Genomic DNA, 19,362 nt, shown 5'->3' on the forward strand with positions numbered 1-19,362 from the left:
CCTTTTGCTGGGTGAGAGGAGCATGCAGTGTCAACCCTCCTCTACCCAGGAAGACAGCTGATGAATTCGCTGCGTGACCAACAGGACATCAGTGACCATTCTCCTTCCCCTTTTTGCAGGGTGCAGTGATCCACTCCACTCACCCTCATCCTGGACTTCCTTCTGCCCCTTACTTCCCCTTCACCGGTCTTCTTAGTTCTGGGTTGCTTCTCTCTTAGGTTACTTTCCATCCATTGCTTCTTATCTTGTCTTTTGATGCTTTAGAAAATAGCTTGACACCCTCATCCTTAAAGGAATTTTTAAAATATTGGGACAGTTCTATTATGTCACTTCCTAATTCTTCTTTCTATTAGACTAAATATACCCAATTCTTGCTACCATTCTTTATATGTTTTAGCCTCCAGTCCCCAAACCATTTGTGTTGCTTTTCTCTGCACTCTTTCGAGTTTCAATATTTATTATTATTATTATTATTATTATTATTATTACTATTATTATTACTATTATTATTATTTATTAGATTTGTATGCTGTCCCTCTCCGAGGACTCGGAGCGGCTCACAACAAGAAAACATTATGATGACTAGAATTGAATGCAGTGTTTCATTATTAGTATTAGTATTAATGGTGGAACTGATGGTGGTAAAATTAGCAGTATTAATTGTTAATTCCATATTAACTTTCTAATGTACAAAGTACCTTATGAATGATGATAATTTTAAAGGAGTGTCAAACTCAATTTCATTGAGGGCTGCATCAGGATTGTGAATGTCCTTGGGGGACTGGGGTGGCTGCAGTTGACTCGTGGTCTTGGATGACTGGTGAGCAGGGCTGGGGGGAGTGGCCAACTCAATGTCACTTATGTTAGGGCACAGGACCAGGGTGGATATTTGGGCCTGCTTACTGGAAGAGCTTCACTGACCCTCTCAGGCTACATGAGGGTCTACCAGATGACCTGGGTGTCAGGCATGCAACCCTTGAGTTCCCAAAGCAATGAGCCCCACAGCCCAGCCCTGAGGGCACATCCAGCCATGCTTCCTTCCTTCTTAAAGCTGTTGCTGCTGTGCTTGCTTTACTTGTGTGGGCTGGGCTTTCCAGACTTGGGGGGGAGAGGGGCAACAGGACTTCTGCTGGAGAGGGCTGCCATGAGGTGGGGCAATTTGAGGCAGATGGCAGGACAATAGCCTGGCTGCAAGGCCCAGATGTGCATGGGTAGATATCACATGTAAAAGCTCTGGGTCTGGGCTTGGGTGGGGTAGAGTGGGGAGGGATCCTGGCTGCCTCCTCGGGATAGGGGCTCTCCACTCTTCTCATCATGGGTGGGGTGATGGGCAAGAGGATGATCTCATGTATGGCACAGTTGAAAGAGGTTTGGATGGCAGGGGTGAGCCCTGTGGTGGTGGCACTGACAACAGGCAAAGGCTTAGCTGCGGGCGAGGCACATGATTTGTTTCACCAGGTAGGCAAATGTGGCTGACTGCCCCATCCCAACTGTAGCAGCCACGGGCAAACAAAAACAAATTGTGTGAGAGATGTGGGGAAGGGGGCATGTGATTCAGCCCATTGAGCAACCTTGTGTTTGACATGCCTGCACCATAACATAAGTATTTTATACATTTCCTCTACTTCTGCAACAAAATAGAACTAATAACTAATATATACATTTCTTCTTTAAAAGAACAAGAGTATGAAGGGATACAACACAATTAGCATTCAATTTATAGATGCTAATCTGATATCTAAATAAATATTTATTTGTTGTAAGGTTTCCGGTATTCTATCGAAAAATAGTAAAACATAGAAATCAGGATATCTGATGCTGTAGGAGAGCTGGATATGTGCCTCGGGTGTGCAAAATCACCACTGACCATAAATAGACAAAAGATTAGGAGATGATTTAAAGATGAATTTTGCTTCCCTTGAATAGATGATATTTGCAAAATCTTTACATATGAAAACACAATTACAGAAAAAAAGAGCTCTAAACAAAAAACAAAGATTAGTGCCCATTGAATTGCAACATAAGAGACAGAAGACATCTTGAGCAACTGGAGGATTTCACAAAAGAACTGGTTCACAATTCTGGAACAGGACTTCACTATTCCTGTAAAAAGCATCGCATAGAAAAGACACACACACACGGCAAAAAAATTCTATGCACTGGTCATCATTTGGATGTAGGCATGTTTTGTTCATTATAACCTCATAATTCAATGGATTGCAGATGGCTACACAATAATCAAAAGCTATGACACCTAGGACAAAGAAATGACACATGATTTAAAAAAAGAGAAATAAAATCTATTTTAAAGTGGCAGAATTTTGATAAAGGTATTTTTCTTTATTACTATTTCTGTATCTTTATTGATATCCTTATATTCTATCACATAGACCAATGGTTCTCAATTTGTGGTCAAGGGACTCCTGGGGTGTTGTTATGTCAATAGAGGAGGTCTGCAAAGTTTGGAAAAATGTTATAATTTAAATCTTGAATTAGATTTTTATGGTTTATGGACATGGTCTATAACAACAATTTGTAATTAAAGTGATCTGTGGTGAAAAAAGATTGAGAACCACTGCCCTAGACCAATTGAGAAAAAAGCAGGGAACAGTTGCTTTACCTGGCACCCTATTTTTCAGACTTTGAGTCGCTTTGACTTGTAGAATGTGGTTGCTTCACCATCAGGTGACTTCATGCTTTTAAAAACTGTTTGTTATTAGTAAAAAGATCTCATTGTGCTTCCCAGATTTGCCAGATTTGGGTTCACTGTTGAACCTGTAATATGTTGGCCATCTTCTCTGAAACTCAACCTGGATCATTCCAGGCAACTTCAAATCCCTCAAACGAAATCTGTTTAGCAGCTTAAAACTACCCATTTCTTTTCAGGATCACCAACCAATTTGCTTCTTTCCTTCTTCCCCTTATTTCCAAATTTGTAAGAACCAAAGCTGTCTACATTTTAGGTTGCTGACTCTTAATACTTCCATTCCTCCTCTTTGCATTGTTGTTGACAAAATGTCTCCCCCCCCCTTCACATTCAATCTCTTTTGTAAACTCTGTATATCTCCTTCTTTTTACAGGAAAGGGAAGGTGAGAGGGAAGATTATTATTTATTGTGATCTCAGGCTTGGGTGTAATGTACAAATGTTACAAAGCATAATAGCACTGCAGTTTTCTTAATGTTGAAAGGATAAAGCCTAACATACTAATATAATTCCACTTAATTTATCAATTGATATCCATAATAAAATGTGAATCACTTTATTTATTGTATCTAAATGGTCAATCAATTTAAAGTATTTACTAAACTACACAAGTTGAGAAATTTGTGGCAGGTTTTGAAAGAAATATTGATTATCAGCTTCCTGAATGCCATTTTGAGTTCTTTGTTCCTCATAGTATAGATCAATGGATTCATGACTGGTGGCACTACACAGTAAAACATAGAAATCAGTATATCTGAAGTTGAAGTTGAGCTAGATACGGGTCTTAGGTATGCAAAATGACCACTGTCTCTCCTCCAACCCACCAATCCCTCACTCTCGCTATTGGACATGTGTAAAGTTTTGGGCCACTGCTTCATTTTTTCCCCTACTCCCCAATTTGCCTTGAAATGCCCAACAGTTCTCTGCATTGGCCGATTTCAGGCAGCATGGTCACCCGGCATCAAAGTGCTAGTCCTTCCGGCTCCAACACAATCACCAACTGCCATTTAAGCCACCGGCTGATATTGCTTTAAAAAAATTGGGACTTTTATTAAACAACCCAGCAGGATGTGGGACAAATTGCCAAAAAGTAGGACTGTTCCGCCAAAAGCAGGACGTCTGGTCAGCTTAAGCAATGCACAAATAAAAGGGATTAAGCATTTATCACACTGACACAATGTGACTTTTGTAAAATCATAGTCATTTGCAAAACACTAGATTTATATCCAAAGCTATGTGTGTGATGGAGAACATGTGAGTCAAAAATATATAAAAACACATTACTGTACTTTGTACATTTTAATATTTTAAGTGTTTTTGGTACTTTAGAAAGGTGATAGTTGAGGAGACAGTTTTGCTATTTTATCTTTTTGCAATCATTGAGCTAAAATAGATAGTTACAATTATTATAATTAGCAAACACATCAACCAGAAAATAAATATTTTTCTCTGTGCTCTCAATATTCATTTGCATTAATCTTCTGAATGAATCCCTCAGGATTAAAATTTGGAACTCTGTTCAATTATTAGGATCATGTTTTGACAAATATAACACTTATATTTACAATAATATGTGTCCCATAGTAACCACTTAATATACAAATGCAGAAAAGTTTTTTCATTGATTGAAGAGGAAAAAGAGAGGAGAGTATTTTATGTAGTATATATGGCATCGTGATCAAGCAGAAGAATACATTGATTTGAAGTGATCCAAAGCTAGAGAAGAAAATTCCATCTAAAAATAAAATATGCCAAGAGAGAAAGAAAGATTTATGTTTAAAATTTTTACTGATAAACTGGTTATTATTCTTATAACAGAACTCAATTGTTTATAAAATATTTAAATAAGATATTTATTGCATTGGCATCCCTCATTAATATCTGATATCTTTGTGTAGAGTTTTTTCTGTAGATCATTTCATTATCTTTGATGAAGTCATATGTTATGGTAGTGGGCGGCATAGAAGTCAAATTAATTAATTAATTAATTCTGGGCAAAGTAAAAATATTATGGAATGTCAAAACATTTTTCCATAAAGTACAATTAAGTAGCAAAATTGTTCTCCTCAATTCCCTCCCCTTTCCCCAAAATAACCATTAAATTATAATAAAAAACAAATAAGGAAAACAGGCCTGAAATAAATTGAAAAACAAAGAAAATGTATGATTATGCGTACATGTACATTGCAGCATTGAAATTCAAATAGATGGTTATCTACCAAGCTACATAAACATATACAGAATTTCAGAATGATAATTCCCATTGCTTCATATTTTTCTAAAATATTCTTATATATTTTAATGTAGTTCATTTCTTTTTTCAATTACATAACATTTCCCATACAATGTTTACAGTAATTATTAGTATAGTGGAAAGAATACATCTCAACAAGATTGTGTTAGATCAGAGTCGTTACAGATTCTAGAATTTTCCTTCTTAGCAATATAATTTCTGATTCAGAAAATATTGTTAATTATTTTATTAGTCATTTAGTCGCTAATATATTCCTTATTCACACATTTATCTGAATTTGCATCAAAATCTTGAAAACATGCTTTCCTAATCAATCTCCAATAACTATTTTATAACTTTCAAGTCGCCCTCCTTTACCAGAAGTGTTCATATTCAAATGCAAATGTGATTTTATAAGAGGCTTTGATTTTAATATTTATCTTTTTGTTTTCTTGCAGCTGATGCATTTGCTATTGGCAATTAATTTTAAGAAATGGCAAATCAATCATTCATCTCTGAATTTCTGCTCCTTGAATTCTCAGCAATCCGAGAGCTGCAAATTGCACATTTCTGTTTATTTCTGACTTTATATTTGGCAACCCTAACAGGGAATCTTCTTATCATCTCTGCAGTGGCTTTTGATTACCGTCTCCATACACCCATGTATTTCTTTCTAATGAATTTGGCCATCCAGGACATTGCTTCTGTCTCAGTTCTTATCCCCAAAATCACGATCAATTATGTCTTGAACAACAGATACATTTCTTATTCTGGATGTGTTGCTCAAGTCCTTTTTTTTGTCTCCTTTGTAGCATGTGATATTGTACTTCTTACAGTCATGGGCTATGATCGCTATGTTGCCATTTGCAACCCTTTGCAATATGAACTTATAATGAATAAGAGAGCTTGCAAGCAAATGGTTGGAATTGTATGGATTGCTGGTTTCCTCTATGGTGGGTTACATACTGGTGGCACTTTTGCATCACCTTTCTGTTCCAATGTTGTTAATCAGTTCTTCTGTGAAATCCCACGGTTGCTTAAACTTGCTTGCTCAGATTTATTCCTAGCTGAAACCGGAGCTCTCATTTTTAGTGCTCTAACTGGGGTTGGCATCCTTATTTTCATTATTGTTACCTATATACAGATCTTCTCTGCTGTCTTGAGAATTCCTTCCGTTCAAGCGAGGAAAAAGGCATTGTCCACCTGTCTACCTCATGTCATTGTTTTCTCTGTATTTGTAACTATTGGCAGTTTTGCTTATCTTAGAACCCCACCTCAAAAACCTTCCCACTTGGATTTGGCAATAACTATAACATACTCCATTATTCCACCTCTTCTAAATCCATTGATTTATAGCTTGAGAAATAAAGAAATAAAAAATGCTTTATCAAAGCTGTTACATTTCTGAGAGTCTTCTAAGAATATCATGTTCATTTTTGTTTAGCTATGAATCTGTCATTATGTAGCCTTTATATTAGGAAATGGGTGTCAAATTTAATTTCAGCAATAACTATGACATGCATAAAATTTATAAAATCTTATTAATTTACTGGAGTGGTGTGCAACTTTGAAATAATAATCTCTCTTTATGCATATATGTATTTATGAATTTATTCAATTTTTTATGCCGGCCTTCTCCTTAGACTCAGAGCAGCTTACAACATGTTAGCAAAAGCACTTTTTAACAGAGCCAGCCTATTGCCCCAACAATCCAAGTCCTCATTTTACCCACCTTGGAAGGATGGAAGGCTGAGTCAACCTTGAGCCAGTGATGAGATTTGAATCGCTGATCTGCAGATCTAGCAGTCAGAATTAGTGGTCTACAGTACTGCACTCTACCCACTGCGCCATCTCGGCTCATATGTATATGTGTATCTTGTGTGTGTATGTGTTTGTTTTTATGTATGTATATATATCTATATATGTATAAGTGTATATGTGTGTGAGTGTGTACATACCATGTTTTCCCCAAAATAAGACCCTGCCTTATATTTTTTCTGAACCCTGAAATAAGCACTTATTCTATGCACTTATTGGGGTTATTATGATGGTATGTCTTATTTTATAAAATATTTTAGGGGAAATGGGGAACACACACACGCACGCACGAACACAAACAAACTTTCTACCTCTTTGTCTATTGAGATTCTAAGTCATCTAGTTCATCATTGTGAACTGAAGAAGCTTCCTGGATGAGAAGTGAAATGACTTCAGGCAAAACAGTTGCCTTTCAAAAAATCACTTTTGGGTCTCTCTCTCTCTCTTCATATTTCCCCCCACTGATTTTTTTTTCAGAAAGGAAATATGTCGATGCCCTCATTTCCTCTCAGTGAGTAAGTTATTTGGTCTCTTATTAGTCTGCGGAGAGGGGCGGCATACAAATCTAAATAAACATAAACATTAGAGTTGAAATATTGCTTATATCACAAGAGTCATTAGTATAATGTTATTGACTCCTATAATTTCTTGCACCAGCGATTTAAAAATGTTGTAGGAGTTCTATTTTACCACTACCTAGGCAGAAAGATTTTTTAAAAATCACAAATCTAAATCACAAAGATTTTAATATCTAATGTTCTAAATTCTTCCTGGTTATAAACAAAATCATTTGAAATGATGCTATTCTGCCATTGGAAATGAAATAATCTTTGAATTAAGAGTCATATTTTTAGTTGTTTGAAATAATTGAATCCTAACCCTAATTCTCAGCCTAATTCATGTACTTTTAACTTTTAACATGTTCTTTCTTTTAAAAGGTGATGGAACAATGTATGCTCACCCTGTAACAGAGTATTTAACTTTGGTTGGAAACAATGAAGAGAATAATCAAAGTTCATTTCATGGATAATTCTTGTTTAAAATCAAGGAATAAATCTGGAGGAAGGGAGGCAATAAAGAAACATATTTTATGTGTTAGAAAGATAGGAGATTTTGGAAAAAGAGGGATGATCATGATGGGTAAGAGTTTGAGAAATATTTTAACTGCTGTGTAATGATAATAAAACCATCCACTTAGGGAAGGATTTAGAGGGTGGAAGGGAAGTAGGAAGGAAGGAGTGAAAGGGGAGAGAGTGGAAAAAGTGTAGAAAGAAGGAGGAAAGAGAAGGGAGTAGTAGAACAAGGGAGTAGAAGAAAGGAGAAGGAATAAGTAAGTAGGTAGCAGAGGTGGAATAGCTGCCTGAGATAGAAAGAAGGAATTGGAAGGAAGAAAAATGGATACAGATGAAATAATATGAAGCAAACCTAGAATGTGATTTAGTTTATTTTATTTGAATAACAATATATGTACATTACGCTGTATTGAAGGTATATGAAGCTGTATATTGATGGTGGAGAATACATACTTTTCACAAAGGGGTTAAGATTCATTTTTCCCTGTAATATAAGCAGTCTAGAATTACATCAGTAATAAATGGACCATAAAAGTTGATAAATAATAAATAAGATAACAGAGATTTCATGTCTTCAGAAGAATGAATTATGACCAAAAATGTCTTCAAACGGGATGAATAAATAATGTTATGCTTATCATTTTTAACACATTCACAAACACAGGGAGAAATATTCTAACAAATACACATTCACAAATACAGGGAGAAACACTCTAAAGTATGTAGGGAAAAACTATCTGCATATCCTGGTCTATATTTTAACAGGCTTTTTCTGCCCGTTTCCAAAGTATTTTTTAGAAATGTTCCTATTGAAGGATCATTGTTTCAAAGATTAGCATATGTTTCTGATTCAATATTAAGAACAAATGCTTGAAATAAATAAAAAATAAATTGTTAGGTTAGGTATAATTTCTTCTACGGCATATTTACAATCTGAATTGAGGGTTTAATATACTGAATATATGGTTTAATTATCAACAATAATTTATATAGCTCAATGAATTAAAGTAATGACAAAATCAGCAGAAATATGCTATTGAATAAACATTAGTTATTATGAAAAAACAATTAATCAAAATACAAGAAACATATATTTTTCTGTTGTTTAGACAAAAACGCTGAATAAAGGTACTGGAAGGTCACCCTCGTTCTGTTCTATTTTTCTTTTCTTTTAGGGAAAGTATTATTTTGAATCATTCTTGTATCATTATAAATTATACTGAAGAATGCATATACTATATACTGAACAACACATAATAAAAACTAAAGTCCTGCATAAGGGGGGGGGGATTTCCCTGAGTTGAAGGTCAGAGGTTCATTAATTAATCCATTGAAACAAAAAAGAAAAACAATCAAAAGTAAGATGGAACTGCTGGAAGAAAAAGTTGATACCATTCAAGAGAAAAATTCTTTGACTCGTAGGAATTTAGAAGATGTTATTGGTCAACTTGAGATCGAGTGTCCCTCATATAACCTTAGATTCCAGAATATTGTAGAAGAGAAGGAAGAAAATCTAGCAGCAAAAATGTAGAAATCCTGGCAGAAATTCTGCAAATTGACCCCCAGGAAACTATAAGGGAGATTAATGAAATTTACTGGGTTCACACTTTCTATGCAAGAAAACATCATCTGCTGAGAAGTTCATGTGAAATTGGTAAGGAGAGCAGTACAAGATGATTCAACTTCGGAGGGTATCAACCAATGTTCCCTCTAACTTTTTTTCTGTGTGGGCGGAAAAGTATAGTGTCTGAGCGGCAGTCCCTTTGGGACTGGGCGGCATAGAAGTGTAAATAATAAATAAATAAATAAATAAATAAATAAATAAATAAAATCCCCTTCTTTTTTATTAAAAGAAGTTAATAATAAAACAAAACCAAAATCTATTACTATTATTACTATCTTCTCCTCTTTTTCAATCCCTGTCTCCTCCCCCCTTGTATGTGTGTGTGTGTGTGTGAACTCTTGAACCATTTCCAATGACAGGTGAGCTATTGGAAATGGTTCAAGAGTTCACCCAACCCCCACCCCACCCCACCCCATACACACAAACGGCTGGGTTTTTTTCTCTCTGTTATTATTTGGGTGCTTTTTACCATATGCTTTAAATCAAGAGTCATTTCTCTCTCTTTCTCTCTCCCCCTCTTGCTCTCTCTCTCTCTCTTGCTTTCTTTCTCACTCTTTCTTTCTATCTCTCTTTCTTTCTTTCTCTTCTCTCTCTTGCTATCTCTCTCTCCACCTCTTTTGCTCTCTCTCTCTTTCTCACTTACTTTCTCTCCCCCCCTCTCTCTGTCAGCGAGGGGGCTGCAAGAGCGCTTTCTCCGAGCGCTTCAGGAATGCCTGCCCTGCCTCTAGTGCAGCCCCCTTGCTGAAAGGTCTGGGACGAAAGTGCTCCCAGCGAAGGGGCTGCGAGAGGGGCAGGGCAGGCATTCCCGAAGCCCGCGGAGAAAACCCTCTCTCGCAGCCTCCTGGCTGGGAGCGCAGATGAGGAGAAGAAGCCGCAGCCACTGCCATGGGAGAAGTCGCACCCCAAGGCAGGAGGCAGCGGAGGAAGAGAGGGGGCGGATTGGGCGGGCAGGGGCAGGGCAGAGAGGCCAGGGGTGCGAGGGGGCCGGATGCACCATGGGAGGCAGGGGCGTCCACAGCTCCCTTTCTTTCTACTGCCGGCGCCTCCCCACCCCTGCCCCCCTGTGGGCTGGCAGGGGTATGGGGAGCATGCGCCCGTGGAAAAGGGTGTGTGTGTGGGTATTTTGGAGTGCACATGTGCGCATGCGCGCAGCTTACGGGGAACGCTGGTATCAATTGAAAGGGAAGTTTTTAGAAAAATTATGGACTGTGCAGGGATGAATAGGTTGACTTTGAATCTTAAATATAAACAAAATTCTGATTATTATAAAATTTTGGGAAGTTTTATGATTGGATAGAAAATTAAAAAATATTTAAGTATTAATAATTAGTTATTTTTGGAAAAACTGAGACAAGAGAATTAGTGTTAAATATTGAAAGCCAGATGGCAAAGATAAGAAATGGTGGTAGTACTATATAATGATATAACACAAAACTTAGTTATTGTTATTAGTTTAAACATATAGAATTTCATTTTATAGAATATGTGATGTATTATGAGAAGTTTCCTTTATCCTAGATACATATAGAATCTCTATTAGTTATATGATAGGTGGATATTGGATTAATTAGTTTAATTGAGATATAAAAGTTTGACTTAAGATTTGGATAAAAGAGATTTTGTTATAGCTTATATTGATGCAATGTAATGTCTTATTGTAAGATGGAGAAAAAAACTTTTTATTTAAAGATTAGGACCACAGGCATCCAGCCATCTATTGTGGGAGGACGAGTGCCTCTGGAGGCATTTGAGAATGGATTGGATGTGGCAGAGTCACTCTGAAGGTGTCTGGAGTTGCTGGCTATGAAGGGAGGAGGGATATGTGGAAGGCAATTCCTTATTCCTAGTCCAGTTTACAGACTCCCAAGAAGGGCATACTGCACAAGGCAGGTGGAGGCCGACTGGATGTGCATAGTCAAATGGACATTCGCCACAGCTGCACTCCGGATTCTTTCCAAATTGACTCCTTTCTTGCAGTCCACAGCCAGTGCAGAACTGGGCTCTTGAGGAGGGAGGCATGCAGCTTAGGATGGGGATGTCAGGTGCTTCTTCATTTGTAAATGTCTCCCTGCCTCATCTGCAATCTGGGGGCAAGGTATGTTACTTCTATTGTGTCCCACTCCCCCCCCACCATATCCAGAGGAGGATTTCATACAGATCCCTTTTGCAGGCTTTCTGGGTGAGAGGAGCATGCAGTGCCAACCCTCCTCTATCCAGGAAGACAGCCGATGAATTCTCTGCATAACCTACAGGACACCAGTGACCATTCTCCTTCCCCTTTTTGCAGGGTGCAGTGATCCACTCCACCCACCCTCATCCTGGACTTCCTTCTGCCCCTTACTTCCCCTTCACCGGTCTTCTTAATTCTGGGTTGCTTCTCTCTTAGGTTAGTTTCCATCCATTGCTTCTTATCTTGTCTTTTGATTCTTTGGAAAATAGCTTGACACCCTCATCCTTGTAGTAATTTTTAAAATATTGGGACAGTTCTATTATGTCACCTCCTAATTCTTCTTTCTATTAGACTAAATATACCCAATTCTTGCTACCATTCTTTATATGTTTTAGCCCCCAGTCCCCAAACCATTTGTGTTGCTCTGCTCTGCACTCTTTCGAGTTTCAATATCTATTATTATTATTATTATTATTATTATTATTATTATTATTATTATTATTATTATTATTTATTAGATTTGTATGCTGTCCCTCTCCGAGGACTCGGAGCGGTTCACAACAAGAAAATATTATGATGACTAGAATTGAATGTAGTATTTCATTACTAGTATTAGTATTAATGTTGGAACTGATGGTGGTAAAATTAGCAGTATTAATTGTATTTCCATATTAACTTTCTAATATTCAAAAGTACCTTATGAATGATGATAATTTTAAAGGAGTGTCAAACTCAATTTCATTGAAGGCTGCATCAGGATTGTGGATGTCCTTGGGGGACTGGGTTGGCTGCAGTTGACTCGTGGTCTTGGATGACTGGTGAGCAGGGCTGGGGGGAGTGGCCAACTCAATGTCTCTTATGTTAGGGCACAGGACCAGGGTGGATATTTGGTCTTGCTTACTGGAGGAGCTTCACTGACCCTCTCAGGCTACATGAGGGTCTACCAGATGACTTGGGTGTCAGGCATGCAGCCCTTGAGTTCCCAAAGCAATGAGCCCCACAGTCCAGCCCTGAGGGCACATCAGCCATGCTTCCTTCCTTCTTAAGGCTGTTGCTGCTGTGCTTGCTTTCCTTGTGTGGACTGGGCTTTCCAGACTTGGGGGGGGGGAAGGGACAACGGGGCTTCTGCTGGAGAGGGCTGCCATGAGGTGGGGCAAGTTGAGGCAGATGGCAGGACAATAGCCTGGCTGCAAGGCCCAGATGTGCATGGGTAGATATCACATGTAAAAGCTCTGGGTCTGGGCTTGGGTGAGGTAGAGTGGGGAGGGATCCTGGCTGCCTCCTCGGGATACGGGCTCTCCACTCTTCCCATCATGGGTGGGGTGATGGGCAAGAGGATGATCTCATGTATGGCACAGTTGAAAGAGGTTTGGGTGGCAGGGGTGAGCCCTGTGGTGGTGGCTGCGGGCGAGGCACATGATTTGGTTCACCAGGTGGCCAAATGTGGCTGACTCCCCCATCCCAACTGTAGCAGCCACAGGCAAACAAAAACAAATTGTGTGAGAGATGTGGGGAAGGAGGCATGTGATTCAGCCCATTGGGCAACCTTGTGTTTGACAATTCCTGCACCATAATATAAGTATTTTATACATTTCTTCTACTTCTGCAACAAAATAGAACTAATAACTAATATATACATTTCTTCTTTAAAAGAACAAGAGTATGAAGGGATACAACACAATTAGCATTCAATTTATAGATGCTGATCTGATATCTAAATAAATATTTATTTGTTGTAAGCTTTCCGGTATTCTATCGAAGCATAGTAAAACATAGAAATCAGTATATCTGATGCTGTAGGAGAGCTGGATATGTGCCTCGGGTGTGCAAAATCACCACTAACCATAAATAGACAAAAGATTAGGAGATGATTTAAAGATGAATTTCGCTTCCCTTGAATAGATGATATTTACAAAATAGTTCTAAAAATCTTTACATATGAAAACACAATTACAGAAAAGATTTTTGAATTGCAACATAAGAGACAGAAGATATCTTGAGCACCTGGAGGATTTCACAAAAGAACTGATTCACAATTCTGGAACAGGACTTCACTATTCCTGTAAAAAGTATTGCATTAAAAAAAAACACACACACACAGCAAAAAAAAAATCTATGCACTGGTCATCATTTGGATGTAGGCATGTTTTGTTCATTATAACCTCATGATTCAATAGATTGCAGATGGCTACACAATAATCAAAAGCTATGACACCTAGGACAAAGAAATGAGACATGATTTAAAAAAAGAGAAATAAAATCTATTTTAAAGTGGCAGAATTTTGATAAAGGTATTTTTCTTTATTACTATTTCTGTATCTTTATTGATATCCTTATATTCTATCACATAGACCAATGGTTCTCAATTTGTGGTCAAGGGACTCCTGGGGTATTGTTATGTCAATACAGGAGGTCTGCAAAGTTTGCAGAAATGTTATAATTTAAATCTTGCATTAGATTTTTATGGTTTATGGCCATGGTCTATAACAACAAAATGTAATTAAAGTGATCTGTGGTGAAAAAAGATTGAGAACCACTGCCCTAGACCAACTGAGAAAAAAGCAGGGAACAGTTGCTTTACCTGGCACCCTATTTTTCAGACTTTGAGTCCCTTTGACTTGTAGGTGACTTCATGCTTTTAAAAACTTTTTGTTATTAGTAAAAAGATCTCATTGTGCTTCCCAGATTTGCCAGATTTGGGTTCACTGTTGAACCTGTAATACGTTGGCCATCTTCTCTGAAACTCAACCTGGATCATTCCAGGCAACTTCAAATCCCTCAAACCAAATCTGTTTAGCAGCTTAAAACTACCCATTTCTTTTCAGGATCACCAACCAATTTGCTTCTTTCCTTCTTCCCCTTATTTCCAAATTTGTAAGAACCAAAGCTGTCTACATTTTAGGTTGCTAACTCTTAATACTTCCATTCCTCCTCTTTGCATTGTTGTTGACAAAATGTCTCCCCCCCCCCTTCACATTCAATCTCTTTTGTCAACTCTGTACATCTTCTTTTTACAGGAAAGAGAAGGTGAGAGGGAAGATTATTATTTATTGTGATCTCAGGCTTGGGTGTAATGTACAAATGTTACAAAGCAATGTGTAATGGCAGGCTGCCACACATTTCTTTTCTGTTGATTCACAGCTATTCCACACCTTGTATCTCCATTGCATATTTTAACAGTAAAAGAAAGATAGAAATTATTTTAAGTTGTTCCCATAGTTTAAAGCATATTTTACACATCTGGTCCTTACTGGTAAAATAACTCCAATTAATCATAAATTACATTGAGGCGGAAGCAATTAAATTCTATTTGATATCAGCCTGAATATACAGAGCAAAAGGAGAAAGATAAGGAATATCTTTAAAAGTGTACCATATAAGACACATCATTTTCCTCCCTAAAAGAGGCTGATAATTTGGGTGCATCTTATACTCTGAATGTAACTTTTTTTCAAAGCTCCCCCCCCACCAGCCCTAACTAGGTGCTACAATCTTCCCTGCTCTTACCTTGCAGGTTCTTTCATTGTTATTCTCTGTGAAGAAAATTTTCCAAGCCCTAAGTCTTTGCAGGGTATTTTTTTTATTATTCTAACTTGCTCTTTCCAGCCAGAATCAGGTGCTAACAATGTTCCCAGCTCTTACCGGCTTGCAAGTTTTTTCATTGTTACTCTCTCTGAATAAGGTTTTTTTAACGCCCTAACCAGGGGATAAAATAATATGCTGAAACTGACCAGATTGAGGACGCTAGCCAGATGAATATCTGGTAAACAGATTCTTTCCCCTATTTTCCTCCTCAAAAACTAAGGTGTGTTTTATACTCCAGTGCATCTTATACTCCAAAAATATAATAATCTAATATAAAATATATGAAGAACAAAAGTAGGATGTATATTTTCAGACTTTTTCAGACTTTTATTTTGGTCAAAATAAAATAACTAAACTCTACAGTTTGTTGAATATTTATTAATGTATTTACGTACCATCAACATCATACAAATTTCTGTATACTATATTATCTCAGCTGATCCTATAAATGATCTTTTAAAGTGAAAATTTATGTTGTCTATGTATCTAACTACCTACCAATACCCATCCATTGTTTCAGACTGATAATTATCATATTTTCTTAAAGGATTCGTTAGATATAAATGAACTGAAATTAAAAGGATTAAAAATATCAAAGAAATATGACAATGATCATATGCCAATAATGAACTTATAATTTGAAAATTAATAAAAAAGAACAGATTGAAATATTGTGGGGATTTGAATACAAACTGATGGTCTAGGCTTATAATATGCTGGTTTTAATTGCCACTGTAAACAAGAAAATTAGTATAATTGTTGTAATTAAGAAAGCCAGCATTAAATTTATATTTAAAGAAATGTATCTACTTACAGCAATATAATCTGACATTTTTTCCCATTTATATCTACTACGTGATGAAAATAATAAGATATGGATTCATTTCTCCTTTTGAGAAAAAGTGTATAAAATTTAACACCAGAGTTAGTATTCACCTGTATTACTTTGTGTAGTAATGCTGATCTGAGACAATAATATTTTTACTAGATTAATGCTTATAGAGTGTAAGCTGCCCAGAATTGTAAACAAATGTTTTAAAAACAATCCAAAACAAGGCTGCATAATAGCACTGCAGTTTTCTTAATGTTGAAAGGATAAAGCCTAACATACTAATATAATTCCACTTAATTTATTAATTGATATCCATAATAAAATGTGAATCACTTTATTTATTGTATCTAAATGGTCAATCAATTTAAAGTATTTACTAAACTACACAAATTGAGAAATTTGTGGCAGGTTCTTGAAAGAAATATTGATTATCAGCTTCCTGAATGCCATTTTGAGTTCTTTGTTCCTCATACTGTAGATCAGTGGATTCATGACTGGTGGCACTACACAGTAAAACATAGAAATCAGTATATCTGAAGTTGAAGTTGAGCTAGATATGGGTCTTAGGTATGCAAAATTACCACTTATCAGAAACAGACAAATGACTGTGAGGTGGGGTAAGCAAGTAGAGAAGGCTTTATGCTCTCCATGGGTAGATCGGATCCTCAACACTGCTCTGAAGATCTGAACATAAGAAAAAATAATTAGAACAAAATAGAAAAAAGCTAAAATAGAACCAAATGTTAAAGCCCAGATTACTGCAACATAGGAGTCAGAGCAAGAGATCTTGAGCAGCTGAGGGATTTCACAAAAGAACTGATTAATGATTCTGGAACAGAAGTTCACTGTAAATAAGTTTTGTGTATAAAGTATTGCATAGAAAAGGCCAGCCATCCATGCACTGGTTGCCATTTGGATGCAGGCTTTTTTATTCAGTATAATCTCATAATGCAATGGATTGCAGATGGCTACATAACGATCATAGGCCATGACGCCGAGGAGAAAGAAATGAGACAGCATGAAGAAAACAAGGAAGAAAACTTGACAAAAACATCCAGAGTAAGAAATGGCTTCTGTGTTCATCAAAGAATTCAGCATCGACTTGGGAACTGTAACCGAAATGGAGCCAAAATCTTGCAAGGATAGATTGAGTAGAAAAAAATACATGGGTGAATGGAGCTGATGGCTATAAACAATTACAGTGATGATGATGAGATTTTCAATGAAGGCTACCACATAAATTATTAAAAAGACAACGATATGGAATATTTGGAGCTCCTCAGTATCAGGGAATCCAAGCAGAAGGAATTCACTAACTTTCGATTTATTTTCCATTTTTCGTTTTAGACTTCAGAATTTGTAACAGGAGATAAAAAACATCAGATGTATTTCTCATGTATCAATGGCAGTAGTCAACAGTGAATGAAATGCTATTCAAAGATGTTCCTTTAATCAGGGAGTTCTAGTTTAAAAGCAGAGGTTTATCTATAGGATATTTGTCAGGGGGCTGATTTCTCAAGAGCTTAATTTTTTTAGAGCTATAACTCCATGTGGGAAAATATGTTTAGAGTTTTATTCATGTTTCTTTTTGTCTATATATTCTATTTTCTTATTTGTATAAAGAAATTAAGAAATGATCTGAAATAAAACAGAGAAAACTGTAAAAAGGTGACCATCTTCCCTTACCAAAAGAGAGGGAATGACAGTAGAGGGACACTTTTATACTTCAGACTCGGTCCTGATTCACTAAAGGGTATTGTCTTCCCATCCTTGGAGGTTAGCTCCACCCTATGAGAAGGGGTATATCAGGTGGCACCAATGCCCATTTTCTTCATTATTGTTACAAAAAGGTAATATCTCATTCCTAATAATCCCTTCTTTTCAAGAGAGAAAAAAGGCATAATCTACTTGCCTATTTTATGTTGTGATTTATTTTTAATCATTGTGTATTTTGCTTATGATAGGCCCCCATCTCTGATGTGTGTCTCTCTGTGTGCGTCCCCTTAAATATATCAATCAGAGATGGGGATCATAAGCAAAGTACAAAATACACAATGATTAAAATACAGAGAAAATTGTAACATGAAATAGGCATCTCCCTGACCTAACGGGATCCAGATAATTTCCAATCCAAAACTCACTGGAGCTGTAAGGCAGCAACTTTTTCCATTGTCTTCCCTAGAAAGGAAAGGTCAAAAATTATATAAAAATTGTTCAATCAGGCTGGGTTAAATTATGTTTTCTTGTGGAGGGCTGGATTATCCTCCTTTATTGGTATCAGAAACACCCTCCTGTGTAGCAATGTGTTAATTAACACCTGGACCCACAGAAGACTTTCACTAACCAGGAGCAAGTAGTTGCCTTGACAGCCTAAGGACCTTGTCAACTTCCTCAGGTCTAACAGGAAACTGTTAGACTGTTCATATATAATCAGGTAACTCTATTCTCCAACCATCCTAAATGCAAACGTCCCACCCTTGGACAGACCCAAGTGATTTTATCCATCATTTTTCAAATCCATTTTATCCAACCAATTTTTTGCACAGCCATGTAACCCATGGGGGTTTGGAGAGTGTTGGACCAGGAGACACCCCACAGGTGCAATCTGATCCAGGGCCTCAGCTGCATAATATTCCAGGCTGAGACCACAAGGAAGGAATTCTGGGAGTTGAAATCCACTAGTCTTAAAGCTGTCAAGTTTAAGACTTGTGGACCTCAACTACCATTCCTGAGCTAGCATGGCTGGGATTTGAAATCCACTAGTCTTAGTCTTTTTTTCCAGTAGCCTGGAAAAGCATCAGGCCCAGACAAGATAACGCCTTCTTACTTAAAAGTCTGTGCACACCAATTTGCCTCCATCTTCACCCAAATCTTCAACAAATCACAGAGATGTGCTATGTTCCTTCCTGCTTCAAGTGCTCTACTATCATCCCAGTGCCAAAGAAGCCCTTAATCAAGGAACTGAAGGATTACAGACAAGTTCCTCTAACATCTGTAGTTATAAAAATCTTTGAAAGACTAGTGATAACCCACTTGAAAACCATTATGGATCCACTGTTAGACCCCCTGCAATTTGCATACGGAGCAAATAGATCAAGAGATGATGCTGTTAATATGGCTTTGCAATACATCCTACATCCTACATCTCCAAAGTCATGCACTAGGATCCTCGTGATATACTTTAATTCAGCATTCAAACCATCATACCAGATATCTTTTAACTAAACTAAATCAGCTAGAGGTACCTGAACACACTTGTAAGGGTTTTTAAAATTGTATTTGTTTTGTCCGGGATGGGACTTTTTGCCTCTGCCAGTTGGAC

At 37.1% G+C, this 19,362-nt stretch overlaps 2 protein-coding genes across 2 annotated transcripts; one reads left to right on the forward strand and one right to left on the reverse strand.

Annotated features, from left to right (window-relative positions):
• Positions 1–5,431: 5,431 nt before the first annotated feature.
• On the forward strand, positions 5,432–6,346 carry LOC139175773 (olfactory receptor 14I1-like). Its single transcript, XM_070767054.1, has one exon. The coding sequence runs from the start codon at positions 5,432–5,434 to the stop codon at positions 6,344–6,346; it is 915 nt and encodes a 304-aa protein (XP_070623155.1).
• Positions 6,347–16,421: 10,075 nt separating this feature from the next.
• Positions 16,422–17,375, reverse strand: LOC139154009 (olfactory receptor 14A16-like). Its single transcript, XM_070728436.1, has one exon. The coding sequence runs from the start codon at positions 17,373–17,375 to the stop codon at positions 16,422–16,424; it is 954 nt and encodes a 317-aa protein (XP_070584537.1).
• Between the last annotated feature and the right edge of the window lie 1,987 nt (positions 17,376–19,362).

Source organism: Erythrolamprus reginae, chromosome Z (assembly GCF_031021105.1).
Source record: "Erythrolamprus reginae isolate rEryReg1 chromosome Z, rEryReg1.hap1, whole genome shotgun sequence".
Classification (NCBI taxonomy): domain Eukaryota; kingdom Metazoa; phylum Chordata; class Lepidosauria; order Squamata; family Dipsadidae; genus Erythrolamprus; species Erythrolamprus reginae.